The 22,366-nt window shown below is 43.7% G+C and overlaps 1 protein-coding gene across 1 annotated transcript; it reads right to left on the reverse strand.

Moving 5' to 3' along the window:
• Window positions 1-809: 809 nt before the first annotated feature.
• On the reverse strand, window positions 810-21,188 carry LOC141952029 (cilia- and flagella-associated protein 52-like). Its single transcript, XM_074889029.1, has 14 exons — window positions 21,108-21,188; window positions 19,729-19,928; window positions 18,886-19,022; window positions 18,131-18,259; window positions 17,027-17,126; window positions 16,441-16,557; window positions 9,581-9,681; window positions 8,457-8,627; window positions 6,468-6,616; window positions 5,637-5,782; window positions 3,345-3,496; window positions 2,640-2,742; window positions 2,358-2,469; window positions 810-1,548 (listed from the first exon to the last, which is right to left on the reverse strand). The coding sequence occupies exons 1-14, from the start codon at window positions 21,169-21,171 to the stop codon at window positions 1,373-1,375; spliced, it is 1,857 nt and encodes a 618-aa protein (XP_074745130.1). The 5' UTR covers window positions 21,172-21,188; the 3' UTR covers window positions 810-1,372.
• Window positions 21,189-22,366: the final 1,178 nt, after the last annotated feature.

A 22,366-nucleotide genomic window follows, 5' to 3' on the forward strand; every position in this document is an offset into this window, starting at 1 on the left:
CCTGCCTTCCAAACCACAGCAAGCATTGCTGCAGAGCTTGTAAAACCTGCTGGAGTGTTTATCGCTGCATAGCATCAGGTCTTGACTCCAAAGAAAAAGAGGAAGGAATGACTTAATTCCTTTGCTAAAGACTCCATTAATAAGAGCAGAGATATTTTAACTGGAAGGAATATGACTTGTGCAGTGTTTGATGGACAGCATATGTGCACAGACATCCTCCGAGCCAGTCCAAAAGGATCCACCCTTACTGTGCTGCAAGCAGTAAATGTTTTTAGTGGCATAAAAGGAATAATGAGCAATCATACCTTTAAATTCCTATGCCCCACTGCCTACCAGAACAGCTAATACTATCAACAGAGGTATGACAGTATCTACCTGACATTGCCTTTAAATCATCCTCTTAGTTAACGAAAACATTTGTACGTCTTAGCATTAAAGAATGCAACATTTTTCTACCATTTTAATTTATGACAGAATTCTCACAGGCCTTCAGTGCCTGCAAAAGAAATATTTACTTCACTTGCATCACTTCACAGGCTGTCTGCCTACACTGATCTTTAAACAAACAATATCTTGAGAGCTGTTGGTTTTAATACTAGATACGATACCGGGTACTCATTCTCAGACTAAATACATATTTCATGCAAATTTGGAGCCTGTTTGAAAAACTAGGGCAGTGATCAGAAATTTGAGTGTATCTTGCTGGAAACATCCAGGCATTTTTAGAAATGACTACACTCTCACCCTTGAAATAGGCCCCTGAAGAGAGTTTTAAATTGGACACCGCAAATGAAGAAGCCCCGACATCCTTGTATTCCTTTGAGAACATTTATTTAAAAGCTTGACTCAAAAGAGCTTCCCAGTTAAACGCCTGAGTTGGAGCTGAGGGCTTTTTCTTTAATCAGGACCAGACAAATTAAAACGAACACAGAAGACTGAATTTACACAACAAGTTATTCATTAAAGAAAGCGACAGAAGGGGGTAGGGAAGAGGGGAAGACCACGTGAAAGCAAGAGCGAGCCCACAAAAATGAGCAGGCATACAAGTAAGACTATGCTAGGAGACTATCAGGAAAGGTGGCAGGAACAACATGCAAGTGTTATAACAACAGCCAAGATGATTTTCAGAAGTGACAAATCCTTTCACACCAATCTAAAAGGAACAGCAAAATCTTAACCCCCTGAAAAAATCAGACCTATTTATTCAGCGCTAGAAAGGATATCTGAAGGATCTGGTAAATGCATACCAGACAGAATAAAAATAGTATCTCCTCTAATAGTACAAATGCTTTAAAGCTGCCTCAGCTGTAAGAGAAAAGAGTTACTAGGACTGGTGGAGGAAGTAGCAGCCTAGCAGCTCCTGTGCCAGCTGTTAGCGCGACTCTGGGTATTTCCAGACCAGGATGGCACCATCTGCACCCACGCTCACGATGTACTTGTTCCCAGGGCAGATCTTGAGACGGCTGATGTTGCCACTATGGCCCACTCCAACATGAGTCACTGCCCCCTCGTTGTAGTTCCAGAGTTTCACCAGATGGTCATCACCACCTGCATCGGGCACAAAGGAAGAACAAATGATTACACGGAGTTCTGCTGCTTTTTGTTCCCGGATGGCAGGCAGGGGAATACATGGGCATTCATTTGATTTAGGAAGGGTGGGAAACATTGTCTTGGGCATTATGGTAAAACCAAATTCTTTTCAACTGAAGTAGAGAGCCAGTGTCCAGTAGTGTCCAGCAGACCACAGGGAGCTACAGCCAGCAACTGGTACCAATAACATGGAGGACCTTCGAAATGCTCATAACTGATGTTCATTTATCAGTTTAATCTAAAACAGCTGGTACTGACACCAAATCCGTGGTTTTTAACGGTAGCCAATATACACAACACCATGGCTCCTCCGTGCTAGTGCTGGGCTCCCAGAGGAGATGTCACAAGGGCGGGGAACGTGTGAGCCTGAGGCTGCCTGGAGCCTGGAGCCATTCCCACTTGTGAACCGACAGAGACTGCCAGGCTTCTGGAGTCGGACACTTGAGCAAATCAGTCAAGTGCACAGTGAACACCACTGAACTAAATGAGGAGCAGGGCAAGATGAAACCCTGTACTCCCTCGGAGACATCTGAACTTTGTCTTCACCTTTACATTACATTACACCTTGTAAGACTCAACCACAGTATGTTCCAAGTCTGAACCACAGCCTTTTTCTAAGTATTTTTCTTCAATGATTCATTTTATTTTCCCCTTTAGCTGACCCCTCCTTTCAGTTTTTTCTTTCTTTACTGAGATCCTTAGTTCACTGCCTTGCTTTTCCTGGTCTTAATATGACCTCCTCTTTTCTAGTTTTAGCCACCACTCACCTGTGACAAAGTATGCCCCATCTGATGTGATGTCCATTCCGTTGATGGAACCTGATGCAGACCCTTCCAATTCTCTGATCATAGAGCCATCAAACACTTCCCAGTATCCAATCTAGAGAGCAGACCAGAGAGGAGGGCTCAGTTGTGCATCAAGAGCAGGCAGATTTCAGCACTGCCCTGTAACACAACCTTCTGTGGAGGTACAGGAGTTTCATCACGTAACAAGCGCCAGACTTTGTGTTTTGGAATTCCTGCAAGCAGAATTCCTGCAGTTTTGCTTACCCTTTTGTTTGTTCCACTGGTGATTATCTGGTACTCTTCAGGATGGTAGCACACACATTTGAACAATGTGGTGGCTAGAATCGTTTGTTTTCTTATACAACGCCTGCAAAACACCCCCAAAACAGGATAGAGCAATAGGGTCAAAAAATGAACTTTGACTGCCTGAACTATCTCTGCCTGTGCTATACATCAGATCTTCTGCTTGGATATTTTCAGGTTCAGTTCAGGGTTTCATGAAGCCTGTGAGGGTCATCAGTTCTCTTCCCCATCACAGCTGCCTTGTAAGACCTTTGATCTGCTGTCATATGAAATGGATTTTTTAATCCAGAATGCTTTCTAGGTGCTATTCACTATGCAAAAATTTCCTTATCCTTACCTACAGATCTGCAGTAGCTTGATGAGAGTCATAAAGTGCTGGAGAACACAGCTAGTGGGAAACAGGAAAGCACCTGCTCCACCCCCTTGGCCAAGCAGGATCCAATACAAGAAAACAACTTGAGACAAATGTTTGCTAAACTTTTCTGAAGCTTTCTAGCATTGGAGGTTCTACATTCCCTGACTTGATTGTTTTTTCTGGTAATTTTTATTTCCCAATGCTCTTTTTCCCCTCCTCCTCACTATGTGGTGTCCCAAAGAGGGCACAGTGACCCAACAGAGACATTACCAGCATTTTAAGTGTCTTGCAATACTTATCTGTCTCCTTACACAATGTCCCAGATGATGCATGTCCCATCAAGGCTGGCTGTGACACACTCTTGGTCGTCCTTCTTAATCTTAATGCAGGACACAGCAGATACGTGTCCCTTCAGAATTTCTCCCAGTTTGTGAATCCTCTCATGAATCTCCCAGACCCTCACCTGAAAATCAGCAATGAACATTTGCTCTTGTACCACCTGGTTCTGTCTGAGCTCAGGAGGATGCCCAGGCTTTCCTGAACAATTCTTTTTTCTTATAACACATACAGCAACTCATTCTCAATGGACTGTCTCTATCTTCCTGTGGGTTATTCATGCAGCTGTCTCATAAAACAGAACTGAACTCGTGAGAGTGTAATCCACCTGGTTCAGGAATTCCTGACCATTAACCCCAGACCTTCTTTTTGTCAAGTCCCCATTCTCCCATGTTTCAGTTTACTCATCTCTAGATCAGGAAAAAGCATCTAGTCCATGATATATTTCCAGCGGTGCTTTAAAGATCAAAGAGCAAGGCTTCTGAAATGGAATATAAAAAAGCTACCTGTTATTTGTGCTACATATAATGCCAGTAAATACAAAACAGCTCTTTCAATCTTTGATGTGAAATATGTGCCTGAAAGCACCTCTGCTCCCAGTGGTGGTAACAGCAAAAATCTTTCTGCTTTGAGGACTTGATCCTTCACACCTTGCATTTGCTGTCCCACTAGTGCCAAACTTCATGGTATCTATTCACTTTTACATTCCACTAAGGACAAATCCTAGTGAAAATCTAGAAATTTAGACAATGACAACAGAGAGGGTTGACCTTCCACGTTTTCAAATCTGATGCTGTTAACTACAGGATCTGGATGTCTAATTCCCACTTGCTAAATGATCAGAGGGTCCAGATCCCTTAAGCAACCCTGAAAGTCACAGCTTTCAGATGACTGCTTTTGACAGAACCATTAGCATTTCAGAACACATTTTTTTTGTGTTCTGAATGAATACTGCAAGGGCTCCCCTCCAGTTCTCATTTTTACCTAACCAACCTTTAGCTGTAATTCTGTCTCAGCTGTCTTTTTCAATTCAGAGATCAACTAACCAGAGCCTGCGCCATCCTGTGTGTGTTGATACAGAATCTAGGCCCTCCATCTTTTGCATCCTCTAGCGCTAATCATCCAACGTACTTAACTGCTCTTTTATTAGTGAAGGGTTGAAGTGGCTCATCATCTCTAATGTCTTTATGCAGTGAGATAAAGCACTGCTGCTTTACAGAAGAGCTGAGGTGCAGAATGATTCAGAAAGATGGCTCAATGATTAGGACATTAGCCTGAGATTTGGAAGACCTAAATTCAATTCCTCACTCTTCAAAACTTCCTGTGCAATCTCCAGTGTGGCACACGGAACACTTGAGATCAGGGTACACAAAGCACAGAGCGGTTAAATCACAGTCAGGAATCCATGCACAATTCAATGTCTGGTTCTGAGTGCTTGCCAGGCTGCAGAGAGGAAGTCCAAAGCAAGGAAAGAAACTGAAAATGAGCCTTCCAAGTCTAATTATTTATTTTTAATATAAATAACCCCCCCGTGTTTAAATTATTTAAACATTAGGAGAAGAGTGCCACTTTTACAGACTGAAAAGGTCCACAACTATATGAAGTACATGAAGTAATCAAAGCACATGGTGTTTGTTTTGCGTGGACAGAAAAGAATTGTTGAACTGCACAAGTATAATGTCTACCACATATTTTCTGATTTTTATCATTATTTGTATTGGGACGTTTCCATAATTGTATTAGAAACTGAGTTGTTATCAGAGTCTTTTATTAACACCATCACCTAAACCAGATAGTACCATCCCAGAAAATTAGGAAGTTACCCCATAGACACTATAGTGATATAAAGTGAACTTTGTGCTATTAAATGAATTCATACAGGTCAATTTGGACAGGACTAAGACTTCCCAGGCAATGACAGAAAGAAAATCTGTGCTACAGCACAGTTAGAGGGAGGCTTGCAGACAATGACTAATGCAGATAAGTCAAATATAGGGGAGAGACAAATGAACAAAGAGGATTAAGAGCATATTCTGCATTAGAAGGATTTCCAAGACTACCATGGCAGAAGCAATCGGGGCATTGTTTTACATTATGCCCTCTGAGAGCAAGAGATTTGCATATATCAAAGGCTAATATTCTCCAACTCGGTCCTTTGCTCAAGTGAAAGCTAAGAATAGCTCACTTTCTGACTAAGCACTTACCGACAATTCACAGGCCCTGCGATGAGAGCACAGAGCTGCTCCAGGTTTTTAAGCAAAAATTACCTGTCCTTCACCTCCTCCACTAATGATCCGTTTACAGTCACTTGTAGTAGCAATTGCCGTCACTCCCAAGCTATGGGCATGGTTAATCTCATACATTGGCTGTCCACTCTGTGGCAGGAAGGCGCGGATATTCCCATCATTCCAAGCTGATGAATATAAAGAAACAGATTACCCAGGCGCACAGACTTTCCTCATATTATTGCCTCTCTTTCATTTCCAAAGGAACCCATTTATTTTATTAAATTCCTCTAGCAGGCCCACACTGTTAGATCATCAGTATAGATGTAGAAACCACTGTACTGTAGACGAGCCTGCAGACCTATAGTCCAAAATAAACTATTAAAATGTAATTCTTTTTTGATTCTGGCTATGGACAAATTGGTTTGGTAACGATGGGGGGACTGCATCACTGCTGTGGGACTGCAGTAGTTCCTGTGTAAGCGATTTGCATATGGCAATGGGTAGCAGCTTTATGCAAAAGGTGCTTGGGGTACATCACAGGTTAAGCTGTTGCATACAACAAGGTTAATATTTTAGAACTAGGTCTTTTGAATAAGACTGAACTGTGTTCTGAATTGCTGGAATTCACACCCAAAGCAAGGTCTCCAAACCTTGCCTTCCACGTACACTGTAACTACAGCACTGGGATACTGGGGCTGTGAGCAAAGCTCATCGGACCAGCTGCAAGAAAAGAGGCCTTTCGGTCAAGTGACGAACTGAATTTAAACCCATTTCCAATTTAATCCTCTCTTCATTCTGGCATACTGATGTCTATTAAATTTGGCAACATTTGAAGACTGGACTCAACCGTGGGTCTGGACTGCCCATTACCTGAAATGATGCTCTTGCCATCCCTCGTAACATCTATGGCATGGCAGATCATGTTGGGGACGACGATTCGTAGGAGCTCCCTGCTTTCTGGGGTGTGCCACACTCGAATATCATTTTTGGAGCAGGTAACAAACAAGTCAGAAATTCCCCTGGAGAATTCAGAGAGATAATGAGGAGGGGAATACAGAAAATGCTTCTTTCTTTCTTAGATCTTACATCATCCTTCGAAGCTCAGCTGTTTCTAACGTGCAACTGTAATTTTCCCGATAGGGATCATCGTGGTTAAGACAAAGGCCCTTTTCGTAGGACCACCTTTCTCATGTAAAATTCCCCTGGTCTGGTTTCTACTCAAAGATTCATTTTAAGGAACATTTAAAGTGAAACTAAAAGAATTCTTCCTACTTTTTGCAAGTTGTGACATTTATTTCCCATATTCAATCTCCAAACAACTTCACATGTTGTATATAAGAGATACAAAAGTGGGTGTAGAGGTGCTGACTGCCCAGATTTAACATCAGGGACTAACAGCAGCCTCATATTATAAAGATGTCATTTTTTATCTTCCTTACTGGATGATTCCTATTCAGCATCACTGAAGGCAATAGAAATGATGGCAAAAGCCTGTTCGCAATATACTTGTTATACATGTTTGAATAAAAAAAGACCTGCAGCATTTCAAAAGCTATGGGACTGAATGCTTTGAAATAAGCTCTAAACCATACATCCTAGGGATATGACTGAAAGTGAAATCTAGAAAGGTACCCCAAGCTTTTGTTCAACATCACCATCAACGTCCGGAAAGATGAACCCGGACAGAGAAAACCGGCACAAAAAAAGTGTGGCCCCTTTCAAGCCCAGCTGGCGTGGGTGCTTTATAACATCAGCTACTGAAGTATTCTGAAATAAGCCAGAACAGGGAAATTAAGACTGTATTTCCCAATCAGTGATATGCTCTGTTCGAGAGCAGTTAACAAATGAAAAGTTAAAACATCTCTGCAAGGATGTAGTCCTGTAGTCCTTACAATCATCACTAAATCCAGCTCATCCAAATATCTATGACACAGATGTGTCAGTCAGGTATATTAGCATCATATTACCCTAAAGCTCCAAACGATTTTCTCATTAAATTAGAAGGATGTGGATTTTTCAGGCTGGTGACAAGCAGGGAGGAGTGCTTCTTGCATTGTGCACTTTGCTGTACCTTGGTAAGATTTGATCCTTTGTGCTGTGTCAAGAAGCAATGCAATAACATATCAAAAATAAAAACTTTCATCGGGATCAAACTCCCATTCTCCATTTGGAGAGGAAACAACTGATCCGTTGTGGTTTTTATTTTAAATCAAGTGTCACAATCCTACTACACAGGAAGAGGGAATGTTTGCTGTCTGTTCACAAGACAAAAGCAGACAGAAGACATACCAGCATACCCACCATCTCTCATCACAAGCCTAGAATTTAATGTAACATATTGTCAAACATGAAATCGTAAGTGAGGCTGAGAGACCCAAAAAGCCTCTTTGCACAGCTCTGTTAGTCAGGTTTCAGCTGATGGTACAGGTGGGTAGGAAAGCAGACGCCTCTACAAGCTGTAGCTGCAACAGGGTACACAAAAGCAGACTTTTAGGATTCACACTGCTGGCAGACTAAGAGGCCCGAGTCTCATAGCACCAACCCTAGCAGAAAAGGGGAGGTTGCCATCACTGCCATTACCCCAACATAATTAATTCTAGTCTTTTTGTTTAGAATTCTTCCTCTACATTGATGATTTTTCCAATTCTCAAACTGAGCTGCTGCCTTCTGTTTTCAAGTGGCAGCTCACCATCGCCCTTGCATTTCACCGGTAGGTTACAGTATAAATCATCCCATAAGGACATTAATAAACTTTGGGTTCCTGTGGGTTAAAGGGTGTTTATGTAGATATCCTGACCTTACTGGCACCTTACTCAAACTTCTTTGCCAGCCAAAAGCATCCCAGCCAGTCATACTCACGAAGGAAAAACGATGTCATGGACGGCTTCAGTATGACAGGCAGCAATCAGCTCTTCTGTAAACGCAGTGTAGTTAACTTGATAAATCTGGCACTCCTTTGTCCCTACAAAGAACTGGTGACCCTCATCTCTGTGTGTCAGGGAAGTGACAGCGCCTTGAACTTGAATTTTCCTGTAAGAGAAAGCAGAGGTTTGGCCTGACATTGACCTCGATGTACCTATTTTCCAGCTTCCGTTTATAGAGTCTTATTTCCCTGCTTCCCCAAAAAGCTCCACGCTAGGCTGTGATATCAATACACAAGAACGTGGTCAGGACTAACATTTCATTCTCAGTCACATTTTAATACTTCATATGATCTTGCCTGTCCCATCTGCTACTCTGCCAGGGCTTGCAAAGGCAGTGCTTTGGAGACTTTGTTTTCTGGACCAGGGCCTAAGGTAACAGCATCTTTGTTGATATTCTTGCTCAAGTGCACTTAAATATCTCATCTTCAAGAATATTTCCAGACAGCTTACATCTTCTGGGAATAGTTTCCGTTGTACAATGCTAGGCTTGCAGAACTGTACGCTTAAGCTGGCCACTCAAGCAATGCCAAATGAATAGCTGCGGGCCCAATTTCCAAATCATGTACGGGGAAATGACACCTGCAGCTTTCTATTTTGTATGCAGAAAAAAGCCTTGCACGTACTCCAGCACTTCCAGACATGTGACTATACCATTAGTGGAGCCCTCCTTTACGATCCCATGTTCTCCAATAAACCCTTTTTTAGATGGCAAATACTGCTCTTTCTCAGCTGCCGTAAATAAGTGTAATTTTACTGACTTCAACAGACCTGTCTCACTTTGCATCAATTTAGGATCTGACTCCTAATGCCTAAAAGGGAACAATGGTCATTTAAAGTGAGTGATGAGTAGGGCAATTCACTTCTGTGCAAACGCATGCAGTAATTTTCAGTCTGCTTCAACTTCATTGTGCTGGAACCATACTGTCTATTTTGTCTGCAGGACTGAAAAACAGATTTATTTGGATTATGCCTTCACGTAGAAATGATTGGTTCTTACACTGTGACCCTTTGGGGGAAGCGCCACCTCTACCCTCCTGATTATCCCATCTACAAACTCACTTCATTACTTTGTAGTCTGAGCCTCTACAGAGAGCTACAATCCCTCCTCCGGTGCCAACTATTACATCTCCTGTCTTCAGCAGAAGCAAAGCTGTGACTCCCTAGGAGAAAACAGGATTAAAACGCAATTGGATGGAAGCAGAGTCTCTTTATTGCTGCAGTCATGCTGAATAGCACAACAGAGTCTCTATCGTGCTCCCGATGGTGGTGCTTATGTCACTCAAATACACCTTTATCAGTATTCTTTGACTGACCTAGCCTGAGGAGTGACTCTCCAGAGGGAGAAGGGAGAGGAGTTATTAATTACAGGTATATATGAACTACTACAGTATGAGAAGCAAGTAAACAGCATCATCATGGATCCTTCAGAGCAGCTGGGACCACGTATGAGCCTACATATCCTTACCTCATTCCAGCAATACGCACATTTCGTATTAGTGCCTCCACTTTTCCTTCCACTAGGAAAAGAAAGTTCTTCATCTATCAGACACAAAAACAACTGAGGGTAAAACTCAGCCTAAGCATTCTTCTCTACAGCTGCTTTTAGGACAGATTCTCTGTGTCCCAGGTCTCTCTCCCTGTCTGAAAGATACAATCCCATCTCCCACCTAATAATAAAACACATTTGTCATAGAAAAGCTTTGAAAATTAGTCAGCCCATCATCAGCGTGGGTTTCTGCTGTTTGCTGAGATGAGTAGATCAACAGAAGTCAGCCATTAGAAAAAGGAGAAATGGTTTTCTGTGGATGAAGTATCAGACTACAGTAAAAAACCCCAAACAAAAACAGCAAACAAACACTGTCCTTAGCCTTGCCACAAAATTTCAAGTATAAGAAAAGTCAGTCTCTGCTTCAGTTCTGCTACCTGTGAAGTAATATTACTCTTCTGTATATAAGACAACAGATCAATTCTTGAAAACCTGAGAGACCCCTAAACAGGCTACAAGAGGGGTGAAACTACTTCTGTGGGGTTAAATCCTGATATTCTTACTCAGAAAAATGTCCCTACTATCTTGGGGGAACATACACATGAATGAAATGGAAAGAGTAAAAAAAAAAAAAATAAAGGAGCTTTATGCCATCAAAACTTGGACTGAAAACTAAGTTCTGTCATGAAGCAAGTGTGTACAAGAGGCACAGGCCAGCTGGTAGCAGCTCCAGGCTCCCCGTGACTTGTAAGGAGTCTGTTGAGCTTGACATTTTAAGTTGCAATATAGACTGCAGCAACATTTGCCACTGCCTAGCTTAATAAACAGCATTGCCAACTGCTGTGATAGTACCAGCAGTTTCACAATATTACGATTTTTTTTCTTTAAGCCCAAGCTCACAGAGCCAATATGTGAAAACAACAATTTCTGTTTGATGTTTTTTCTAGGAAAAAGAAAACACCTCTAGCATTTAGTGTTGTGAAAGCACGAAGAAGTGAATTCTCAAAGAATAATAACCAAGAAGCAAATCAGAATAATTCTGCATTTATTCTTTAGGAAGAAATCACTGTCATGTGCTTGGCTTGTGATTTTTCAACAAATACAGGTGTCAGCACTTTATGATAAAGTTTGACATCTAAGCAGCACCACCCAGCATTCCTATTCTTTTCAAGCATTAATCTGGACTAACCCCAGTAAATTTTCAGGATTAAACCCTTTCAGAGTGTTTAAAAGAATGAAAGCCAGACAGTGTTGATTTTTGGTGTGGAAAGGACTGAAGCTCTAAGGAAGATGAGAGAGGAAGTGAAAAAGAACCCCAAAAATGGGCATTTGAGCTATTCAGACCCAGAAAGGATGTTGCAAAAGCCACAGACAAGGTCTGATGAAATTGGAAAAGTTACTTTGGTTCATTGTCCAACCAAATAGAAGAAACTGATTGTTTTTAAAGTCTTGTTTATACTTTTTGAAGAAAAAATAATCACCACATATGTAATTGGACATTCCAGTGCTGGCAAAACAAGCAGCCTTGCAGCCACCTACCATCAGCTTAAGGACTATTTAACTTCAGGATCAAATAAATGTGGATTGCAGGGAAAAAAAAGAAAAAAAATCCTGATTCATAATTTAATTGCACTGGGTTTCTTCATTAGTCTGTCTCCACCAGTAGCATATCCAGAGTCTCCTGTAATATCAGGACTGATCACTGTGCAAAACACAACCTCCAGAGAGGATTTTATGCCCTACTATCACAACACTACCAGGCAGGAAGCCAGGTTTCATGCAAATATTCTTAGCAAAAGCACGAGAACAAAGGGATTCTTTTTAATTAGAAATATGATCCACAAGCAGAACTGTTTCTGAACAACATTTTAAAAAATTTCCTATGAGGTGTTGGCAGCATTTTGTGAGTCCTCTGTTATCACAGGCCCATCAATTGTCTTTTGATCTACTGTTTTGCAGTTTTTCCTATAAAAGACTTCCACCTCAAATGCCCTTTGGAGCATTATGGCAGGTGGCGGCATTAGAAACCAAACCTCTGACTACGTAGTTTATCTGATTACAGCTCCCTGCTACTTGCTAATAAATTAGAGGTTTTGCAGCACTGCCAAGACTGCTTTGATTTTTCCAAGCTATCCTCTTCAGTTCTTCAATGTGAGAGGGAAGCAGGTAATATTAAGACAGGAAAAAAACCACCTTAAAGTGGCCAGGGTCCACTGCCAGGCTCTCAAAATCATCAGAGTTTGATTTCAACCTTAACTTGGTAATTGTCCTTCTTTCTTGTCCAGTCTGTTCTTTGAATCACCACGAGTAAACAGATAGCTTTATACATTGCACTTGTTATTCATGGCGTCGAGCAGTTCACATTAACGACGTGATGAATACTCTATTTTATATACTGCCAGACCTCTTGTAGATGAAATGCAGAGTCTAATGTAGGAGGTTAAAAATATCACCACTCATTATTTACTTCTTACAAAAAGAAACCACTGCTTTGAAGTATGATTATAAATAAAAGTACCAGCAAAAATCCAGCCTGCCCATTCCCTCCCCTGCAGGGATACTTGCTCTTTGGCCCATTCTGATCTCTTGCAAAGTTCTTGAGCACCCTATGAACTCTTCCAGCACACCTCCACGCCTCCTTCAAACATTTTATTTTTTTTTAACAATGCAAATCACTCCAACTATTTCTGAAAGTGCATTTGCAATTGTACATCCTACTTTGCATCTGAACGGGTGCCTCATAGCTCCTCAAGCCTGTGACAGGGATAAAAATTTTGTTGTTTATTTCAGTATTTATAGACATTACAGAAATGCACTTAAACTTAATTCCATGTAGATGGAAAACAAGTTGCTTCATCATACCAGCGCAGTGTTCTGCCACTCCTCTTCAAAACAGAAACAAACAAATCTTCAGATCATGCCTACGTAATAAACACATTCTTACATATCTAAAGGCAAAGTTCCTTTAAGGTTGACCAAACTTATTTTCAGCAAACATCTCCTCACCCAAGCAGTGTCTAAACTCTTTCTTTAAAGATAAGCTCACCATGGGGTGGCTGTGGATTCCAGGTTTAGAGTTTCATGGTATGGCGCTGGTTCGTAATTTCCCGGTGAACAAGATTTTCAGAGATACAGGATAATGTTCCCTCACGAATATGCATCTTTTCAGACAGAATTGCAACAAAGTGATGAAACTGGTTCCACAGGGAGGGAGGCCGGGGCAGTTCCACCACTGGAGGATGTAGGGCCAACTTCCCTGCCAGGGAGCAGGGAAATGCCCGGTTAGGAAGGCAGTCCCTGTCCCAAAAGCCATGCCTTGGAGCAGTCACGCCTACCTTGAAACACCATGGCTCACTTCTGAAACCAGCTACATGGCAGCTTTGCTTTGCACGGCTAGAGAGGGGAGAATTTTTACTACAAGTACTAATACATGCTACATTTTCAAGAAAGAGCTCTGCAGGGGGGAAAGAAATAAGAACCAACACTTCTCCTAGGGTTAGCAATACAATGTACTAAACTGTGTAGAAACAAGGATGCAAATACTTTCATTTCGATAAACGCTGTGGTTTTGTCTTGAAAAAACATCTGCAAAATACCTCTTCTGGCATTGAAGGCTACGCTACAATTGGAAATTTCTGCCATAAAACATTAGATCCTACGTGTGTTCAGCGAGGACTTGTTGACAGTCTAGTGACAAGGTATTATTTGTTTGCAGAGATGTGAAATGGGTGGGTGGAAAGGGAATCACAATACGGAGCTAGGAAGGGAGAAATGGAAAGTATGAAAGTGAATCTGACAGTAGCTGGAGATAAAAATGTACTAGTACCTCCTCGCAGACTGCAACAATACAGGTTTGCCCTGATGAATTTCCCATTTTGGGCATTTGGAAACTGCATTGGTGAGAGTGATGGAAGAGAGCAGAGAGGAAGTAAGCAAGAGGAGAAGGGGTGATAGGGGTGAGCACGTGTCTGGTTGAAAAGCCTGTCTTTGAGCAGAAACGTCCCTTTTAAACAACAGGGTAAAGGAGAAGATTGGAGGGACTACTTGTTATTTCCATCCAATGTGAATGTCTTGTTTCTCTCCCTTCTCCCAAAATGACCAGTGGTGTATCATAAGTAGCTGCCATTACATAATACTTATAAAACAAAGTTTAAGTCAGATTAATGCCTACCAGCTCAGATCTGATCCAAGGCTGGCAGGCAGCTGTGATGAGATCCACTTCTGGATCTTCTCTGCTCCCTAGCATCTTGTCAGTCTCTTGCATAGTCAAAGGTCCTGTTTTTCTTCAGCTTTTCACTATCAGAAGCAACGTCAGCTGAAGCTTACAATGCTCCAAAGGTCTCTGCCACAAACTGTGGTTCCCAGGGATCTGCCTTATGATAAAACCCCTCACGGTACGGATTGGGCTGTGGTCTGGCTTTGAGCTCTGCTTTTCTCTAAGAGCCCCTAGGCCCTCTTTCAACCCCCAAATTTCCTGGCTTCCTGCTAATGACCCTATTTGATCGTTTCTTTAGCAATGGCCTCGGAAGTATATATTTTGTGAAGTTTTGTTTCAAATGCATTTGGCACCTTTCCCTCACCCCTGAAGGCAAGGGAGTTCAGGACCTTGTGTGGATGCAGCTCTAGGCAAGGGACACGTACTGCTGGATGTAGAAGGACTCAAAGCATACAAGCATTTAAAAGGGGAGTTGATATTCAGTCATCAAGACGTTGGCACAGGAGACAGCAGAGATCAGCCAGGACATGGGTCCCGTGTGGATGCAAGGCCCTGCAGGATGCCTGCTAGAAGACTAACTTAACAGCTTGGAGTATAGAGATACCCACAAGAGATCTAATGCACCTTCAGCAAACTTACAATTTCTATCAGGAAAACAAAATACATACAGTCTTATCACTTAATGCATGCACAGAATTACGTTACTTACATTCCTACAATGCAAATGGGAAAAATGAGTAATAACTTCTCCAACCTACTGGAATAAACATTGAAATATATTTCAAATTGCTCCGTGGCTCCAAGTTATCCCAGAGATGTGGGCATGCATTTGTAACACAAGAAACACTACATTTTGAATGGGCACGTGTGTGGTTTGTACGTACATTGGTTGGTACAAGCAAAGTTCAGGAGGTTTGGAGAAACAAGTCTGTAATAGCTTTTTCTTTGGGGTTTACTGCTGAATTTTTCTTACAGAACTTGTTAGTCTTCTGTTTATACTCAGACAAGATCTGCTTCTTTCTAGGACAGCTTCCCCAGGGCATCCCTAACAGTACGTTTGGTACCTCCATCTGCACTGCTTCCCTTGCTGCCCACTGATTTTCTTCGTTGGTAATAGAATCACAAAATACATTCAACCTTATGCAGGAAAGTGTTTCAGTAGTCTGTTTGAATTCCTTAGGCATCATGCTCTCCGCTGGGTATAACCTGAGAAGCTACAAGAAGTCTTTTACAGCAACGAATAAAGAGAAATCAAGAGCAAGTGTACTATCTGGTGCTGACCATTTATCATTACAGCTCCCTGCATGCAGGATTCTTGTACAATGAAAGGCCAAAAGCTCCTTATTCAGGAGATACTCCTGTCTCAGGATCCTCATACTAAGACCCGTGAGTCCAATTATAGACAAAAAAACAAAGTTAAAGGAACTCTGGGGTTATGAAGTCAAGCACTCAGAAGTTGAAAAGCAACAGAAGCAATGTACCCTGTGTAACCTTGTTTTGTCCCAATATGAATTACAATAAACTCTTTAACTCTATTATCTAGCCTACCTTTTTCAATAAGACCTCTGCCTCAACAGTGGCAGAATCAGAATTTCCAAAAGATGACCTCCTGAAGGGAACGGGGAGGAACGGTACGTGAAACAAACACAAATATCTAGGGGGCTGGGGTTTTTTTAAGAGCAACTGTAGTGTTTTGAATAGTTTTCTAAAATACTCTTCCTATGGCAAAGAGTGGTCTTGGAAAATTTTAGCCCAGACAATTTAACAAATCTGTAAGATCTGAATATAAGACCTTACAGCGTAAGTGTGGGAAAGCCTCTCAAATAATCACTTCTACCAGTCTTCCTAGGAATGTCCTCGGTCTCACTCCAGCTCATACCTCCCTAAAAAAAACCCAACTCAGGAGCTACTCCATTTTCATGCTTATTTTTCACTTTTTATGACTTTTACCAGATTTAGTATTAGAGAAAGTCTGTGGGATGACACATGAGATTCAGGTAAAACCCAAATTCGGAGCCAATTGAAACTGAAAAAAGCCAACCTAACAGTCTCAGACTTCAGGATCAAGACTGAGACACTCACAAAGAACTAATAGCACAGAAGAAGGGTTAGTCTGTGAATCAACTTTGTAATGGTTCTCCTGGAGGTTGCCCTACTTTCAGGTACTAACAAAGAGGAGGATAAGGAGAAAACTAAAGTCACAGAGCTGCTACTCACCAAGCTAAACTTCTTCTTATGGGGCCCATAGTCAGTCATCAGCTTCTCGTTTGTATTCAGTTTCAGAACATCACCACTTGATGTGCCAACATAAAAATAATTATCATCATCTGCCACCTATAGGAAAGTATAAAAAAAAAAAAAGATCATGGTCCAGATAACGAGATACTTGTCTCAAGCCTAGCACTGAGCTGCATAAATAGCTTTATTTCAATGTATTGCCAAGATTAATCAGAGGGGATACAGCCAATGTTTTCATGCCATCACACTCAAAGATCCATAATACTGCTGAATGCAAGACATTTTCTAACGAAATCTAGACAATATTTTGAAGCCGAAGTAGGATTCTATGGGTGCTAGAGCCTGTGACTAAAATACATGCTGCTTCTCTTCAGAAGCATTCAAAATACTCTTTCCCAGGATAAAGAAACTGTGGGAGACCATCTGCCATGAGCCAACACTTAGTAACTTCACTGCCATCATGCAGTTGTGATGGGCGTTTTTAGCATTACCATAAAAGTTTGTGGTTTTTCTGCAGTCCGTAGAGAGTTTATTGGTTTAGCCAAATCATTTGGCTGAAACTTACCTTAACACACATGCTCACTCTTCTCACGTGCCCTGTCCGGCATTCAGTTGGGTGGATTCTCCTATTTGCTAGATCCACTTCCCATTCTCGAATGGTCCCACTATAAGAATGAATATAGTGGGATCAGCTCCATATATGCAGAAACATCCAAGTTTTTTCACTACTAGAAGAATTAAAAAGCCTTTACAAGGCTACATTATTCTGAAATTTTAATAAGAAGGAAAAGAACAGTATCAGAGAGGCCAGAAGCAAGTCTCAGTTACTGTAAGAGACAGTGGAAAAGACATTTTCAGGTAAATCAAAAATCTTAAAGGTTCATCAAAAACATATACAAGGATTATGGAGGAGTATGTAACAACCTTGACACTTCATTTCCACATACTGTGGAAATCTTAGTTGCTACAGTGGGAAATGAACAGTAGAGGACACTTTCAACTGTTTTCTATCAGAATTTAATTGACAACATAGGAGCCAATATAAAATCTTTACACACAGCTGCCCTTACATTTAACAAAGTGCTAAAATTGCAAAGACCGGCACTCATAAGTGCAACTGCAGCAAAGAGCATCGGAAGCCTTCCCTGATTTAAAGAGAGGTGCAGGTCCTGAACACATTTACACGTCAGGCTAAATATACGGGGGCTGTCTCAAATCCATGCAAAATGTGACTTTTTGTACCCACTTTTGTTACAAGCCAGTGACCAATTGTACATCACTTCTGGTGAGGATAGGAGATGATCCAACAACCTGCAAGATATCATTGTTTCTACATTAATTAACCATTGTTCAGAGCCACTCACTGACTGCTTTTCTTGTGTAAACACTGGCAACTAAATATTTCAAACACTGCATGGGGAATGCTGAGTACAAAATCCTGCTATCAGGAACAGAAGTGACGCACGTGGATCCTTGTGTGCTGCTTTGAAAGCATATTGTTATATGTAGAACAAGCAGAAATGCCTTAAAGGGACAAGCTGATGGATATTCGTGGGTCCATTCAGAGCAAAAAGAAAAAACACAAGCACACAGTTGCTTAAGTTTCCTTGTATCTGAGTAAAGACTCTTTGTAAAAGGAAATAGGTCTTTCATCTAAATAAAGCCTTACTTTCCAGCGGTAATAAACATCCCATCTCTGCGGCTGGAGCACACCACGATGGTCGCATTCCCCGTGCTGCCTCCCGAGGCAGGGCTCCTGCAGACAGCCTCTCTCTTATCAACGTGCCACACAACCACGCTGCAGGAGAAGGAGGGGCTTTAAACAGTGTCACTTTTTGATATTACTCAAAAACAAAAGCAAGACGAAACTTATTTTCCAGCAGTCTGTTCCCACCAGGATACACATAAAAGTCACTTTGTAGAGATTTCACCCAAGAAAAGCTTATCACAAATGTGTGGAATTGCAGTTTACATCCCCTGCTCCTAAAGCAAGGGTGTGTGTATTTCTTAGATCCCTTCTGCTGAGCAAGACTCAAATCACGTCTTAGGCCATGCATAAAATCTGATTTAAAATAACCTTTTATTCCACTCTTACTTGTCTGTGTGTCAAAGCAAGCCCTCAGTGAAATTTATACTTTGTCAGGGCAGTGCATTAAGCCACACAACTGCGCAGGCTTCGTGGGGTTTCTGGGTGATGACACCAGCTTAAGAATTAGCTGCTGCCTTCATCCTTCCCCATGCCCTGTGCCCTGCCCACGGTCCCCACCCGGCTTCCATCGGACAGAGCGGGATGGCTGAGGAGAGACGTCCAGCAGGAGCAAGGGTCAGACTGCCAGAAGAGGGAGGAGCGAGTAGTCCCTAAGCCCATTCTTCAAAGCCCTACACCTTGTTGGAAATCGTGTGGCCAGAAGCAGAAATCGTTACCTGCCATCATCCTGGCCTCCCAGTGACAGGAGATAAAGGCTGTTTGCAGAGAACGCCAGTCCTTCAATTTTACCCTCGTGAAGTGAGAGCCGAGCAAGTAACTCCCTCCTCTGGAAATCCCACAGAATGATGTCTGCCTGAGGTGCAAAGCAGAGGGGTCAAAGCCAGAGCATTAGGTATAACACACAGGATTAGGTATAAAAACTTTCTCTGGCAGGAAAGCTGTTAGAAGGAGCCCAGCCTGAGGTTAGCTTCTATCCAGCCCAGCGCTCCACTGACACAAAACAGCTTCAAATCAGGTGCTGTAAGAAGCATTATTCCAGCTTACTGCTTGAATAGCTTTACTTCATTTCAGAATCAAAATTTACCCTGAAACCACTAATACTTGATTCCTTCCAGATGTCTCAGGGTCTTTTCAAATAGGCAAAAATTAAACCATAAAGAACTTCAGAGGTCTAAAAATGCAGGGAAGTACCTGTCAAGGGCTTTTGAAAGTGCTAGGCAGCTCTGGAACTCAGGTACCACTTTAAATGCACCATCTATTAATTAATGTATAATGAGATTTAGGCTGCCACATGCACACACTTCGGATAAAAAGGACCATAATTAAGAGACTGCTCAATCTAGTTATCCCAGTCTTAGGAAGAAGGCATAATACTTTACAAAAACATAAAGGCACATCCAGCAATGGACTAGCCACAGTTTCCCATTTTCTGCAACATCCTCCCTCTTTTGTTGTTTTCCAACAAAAGAAAAAATAAACAAAAGGTGTTCCCACCACTGGCAAGCCAACTCCAATTTCTTTGGTCAATATTATGCAGTTAAAAATAGAGCATTATCCACCTTGAAGCCCATGGAAGTGACTTGTCCAGAAGCAACGTACAGCCCATTCCTGGACACGACGACGCAGGAGACATTATTGGTGTGACCACGCAAGAACGTCTGCTTCTTACTGTCCAGCTCTTGAATAACCACAGTACATCCCAGGGGATAGAGAATGTGCTCCTTATCGGGGTGGCAGGTCAGGCCACAGGGTACATGCCCTGCAAGAGAAAGGAGTGAAAGATCTGCTGGTTTTAAGGCTTCTGGGGGCTGCAGGCAAACTCTCTTCCTCTGCCTGAAGCACGCAGTCCCCAGAGCAGGCTGACCTCTCCCCAACACCTCCTTGCCGATGGCCTCGCTTATCGCACTCCCTAAGGGGAAGTCGTTTGTTCCCCAAGGTTTATCTCACAAGGAGAGCAAAACCAAGAGCTTTCCAGTTCCCCCCAAAACCCTTCAACAGAACAACCCTGTGCAAAACTCCAGGGTCACCTTTACACGTTTTGGACCGCGCTGTGCTTCCTACAGCTACCGGATTTCACTGGCCCGGAGGTCTGAGCCCTTCAGCACAGAGGGTTCTCCAGCAGCACCTGCTGATTTATGGGGGCCACATCACCAGTCCACGTTGCCATGACCTGCCTCAAAATAGCTGCAAAGCCACAAATTTCCCAAGAAGGCAGTTGGCTGGAGAAACCCTGGTGCCTAGCCCCCATCCCTGGGTCACAGGAGTGTTTACGACAGCATTTTATGCAACGAGTTGGTTTTATTTTGAAATTAAACTCTTCTCATTCTAGTAAGCTGGGTAATTACAAAAAAAAAATTAAAAATCCTACTATTCCATCAAACTTTTCCTGCTCTTAACTTTGCATCTGTCTCTCAAGATGTCGGGCAAGGGGAGAACGAGGAGGCGGCGAGGGGGGCAGAAGGGACCCTGCGCACCCCCAGCTCCTGGCCCACCCCACAGTACCACGGCCCCAGCCGAGACCCATAGCTGCCCCACAGCTGCCCCCATGGTGCCCTGCCCTCCCCTCAGCCTGTCTGCTGGCACCCCGTGACCCACAGCTGACCCACAGCGCCCTCAGACCCCACTCCCACATCTCCACGATGCCCCAGACACCCCATCTGCCCCTGTGGTGCCTCAGCCCCCCTCGGTTGCCCCTGTGGTGCCCCAGACCCCCTCAGTTGCCCTCTATGGTGCCCCAGACCCCTTCAGTTGCCCTTTCTCTGGTGCGCTAGACCCCCCAGCTGTCCCTGTGGTGCCCCAGACCCCCTCAGTTGCCCCCCTGGTGCCCCAGCCCCCCTCAGTTGCCCCCCCCCCCGGTGCCCCTGACCCCCTCAATTGCCCTCAGTGGTGCCCCAGCCCCCCCTCAGTTGCCCCCCGGTGCCCCTGCCCCCCGCACTACCGTTGAAACCGATGGCCGCCCGCAGCTCGAGCTGCCCCACTTCTGCTACCGCCGCCGCCGCCATCTCCCCGCTCTGGGCACGCGGCGCCAGCGGCAACCACGCCCACGGCCGGCAGGGGGCGGTGGCGGGCGCCGGGCCCTGAGGCGGGCCCGGGCCGCTGCCGCGTGGGCCGGAGCGGGAAAGGCCCCGCCGGAGGGGTCCGCGCCGGGCCTGGCGCCTGCCCTCGGGGGCGCTGGGGCCGCTGCGGGCTCGGCTGCCCGGGGCGGCGGGGAGGGGGCTCGGCCGCCGCCCGACGGGGCTGGGCCGGGGCGGCGGCGGCGGGTGGTGCTGCCCTTCACCCCGCTCCCGGCGGCCTCACCGGGGCCGCTGCGACCCTCAGAGCAGCGCTTGGGTCTCTGCTGGCCCCGCTGCGGGCGAGTGATGGCAGGACACGGATGCAGATCTCTTTATATCCCATTATACGTCCCCTCCGCTTCCCCTGCGTGGTTTTGGTTTTTTTTTTTTTTTTATTCTCCAAGAGCTTTGAACTTTATTCAGTGTAATAAAACATATATGGTATTTGTTATTCAAATCTCAAGGGGAAAAAGAAGTTGTAGTCAGGATGTTGTGGCCGAACAGTTTTGTAATTCTCTTATGTAAATAAGAAATAAGATATATGTATATAGTTGTTAAAATCAGTTGTTAGAAGGGAGCTAAAATGGCCCCCATCGTCAAGCCACTACAAAAACCCCTGTGCTGAGTCATCCCCCCTTCTGTGATGGAAACCTGAGAAAAGCCCGCGAAAACCGGAGAAAAGCCCGCGAAAGTTGTTTACAACTTTGCAGCCCCCTCAGGGTACGCCCATCATGAATATGGATGAAGCCCACACTGCAGAGGGACTCAGTTCTGTCCTGTGAGGTGTGTGCTGGTAGAGCAGAGACTCCCGGCACACCCAGCGCTGTTTTGCTCACTCGCCGCTTGCTAATAAAATTTTATTGATCACTAAAAATTGAGAAGTGGTTATTTCCCACTAAATTACAAGTAATCAATAACATTCAGTAATGAAATAAAGCGTAAGAAGAAAGGACTGCAGCGTCCCTTTCAGAAATGGCAGAGGCACGCATCAGATTCCAGGCGGCGAAGGCAGTCAGTGCCCTGACAGCCATGGTGACGCGCGGCTCTAATGGCGGGAGCGCAGGCTCGGCCTCAAAGGGCCTCGCAGGCTCTGCCACCGCCTCAGAGACACCCATGGCCTGCACGATGCAACCCCAGCCCCTGG

Source organism: Strix uralensis, chromosome 19, assembly GCF_047716275.1.
Source record: "Strix uralensis isolate ZFMK-TIS-50842 chromosome 19, bStrUra1, whole genome shotgun sequence".
NCBI classification, from domain to species: domain Eukaryota; kingdom Metazoa; phylum Chordata; class Aves; order Strigiformes; family Strigidae; genus Strix; species Strix uralensis.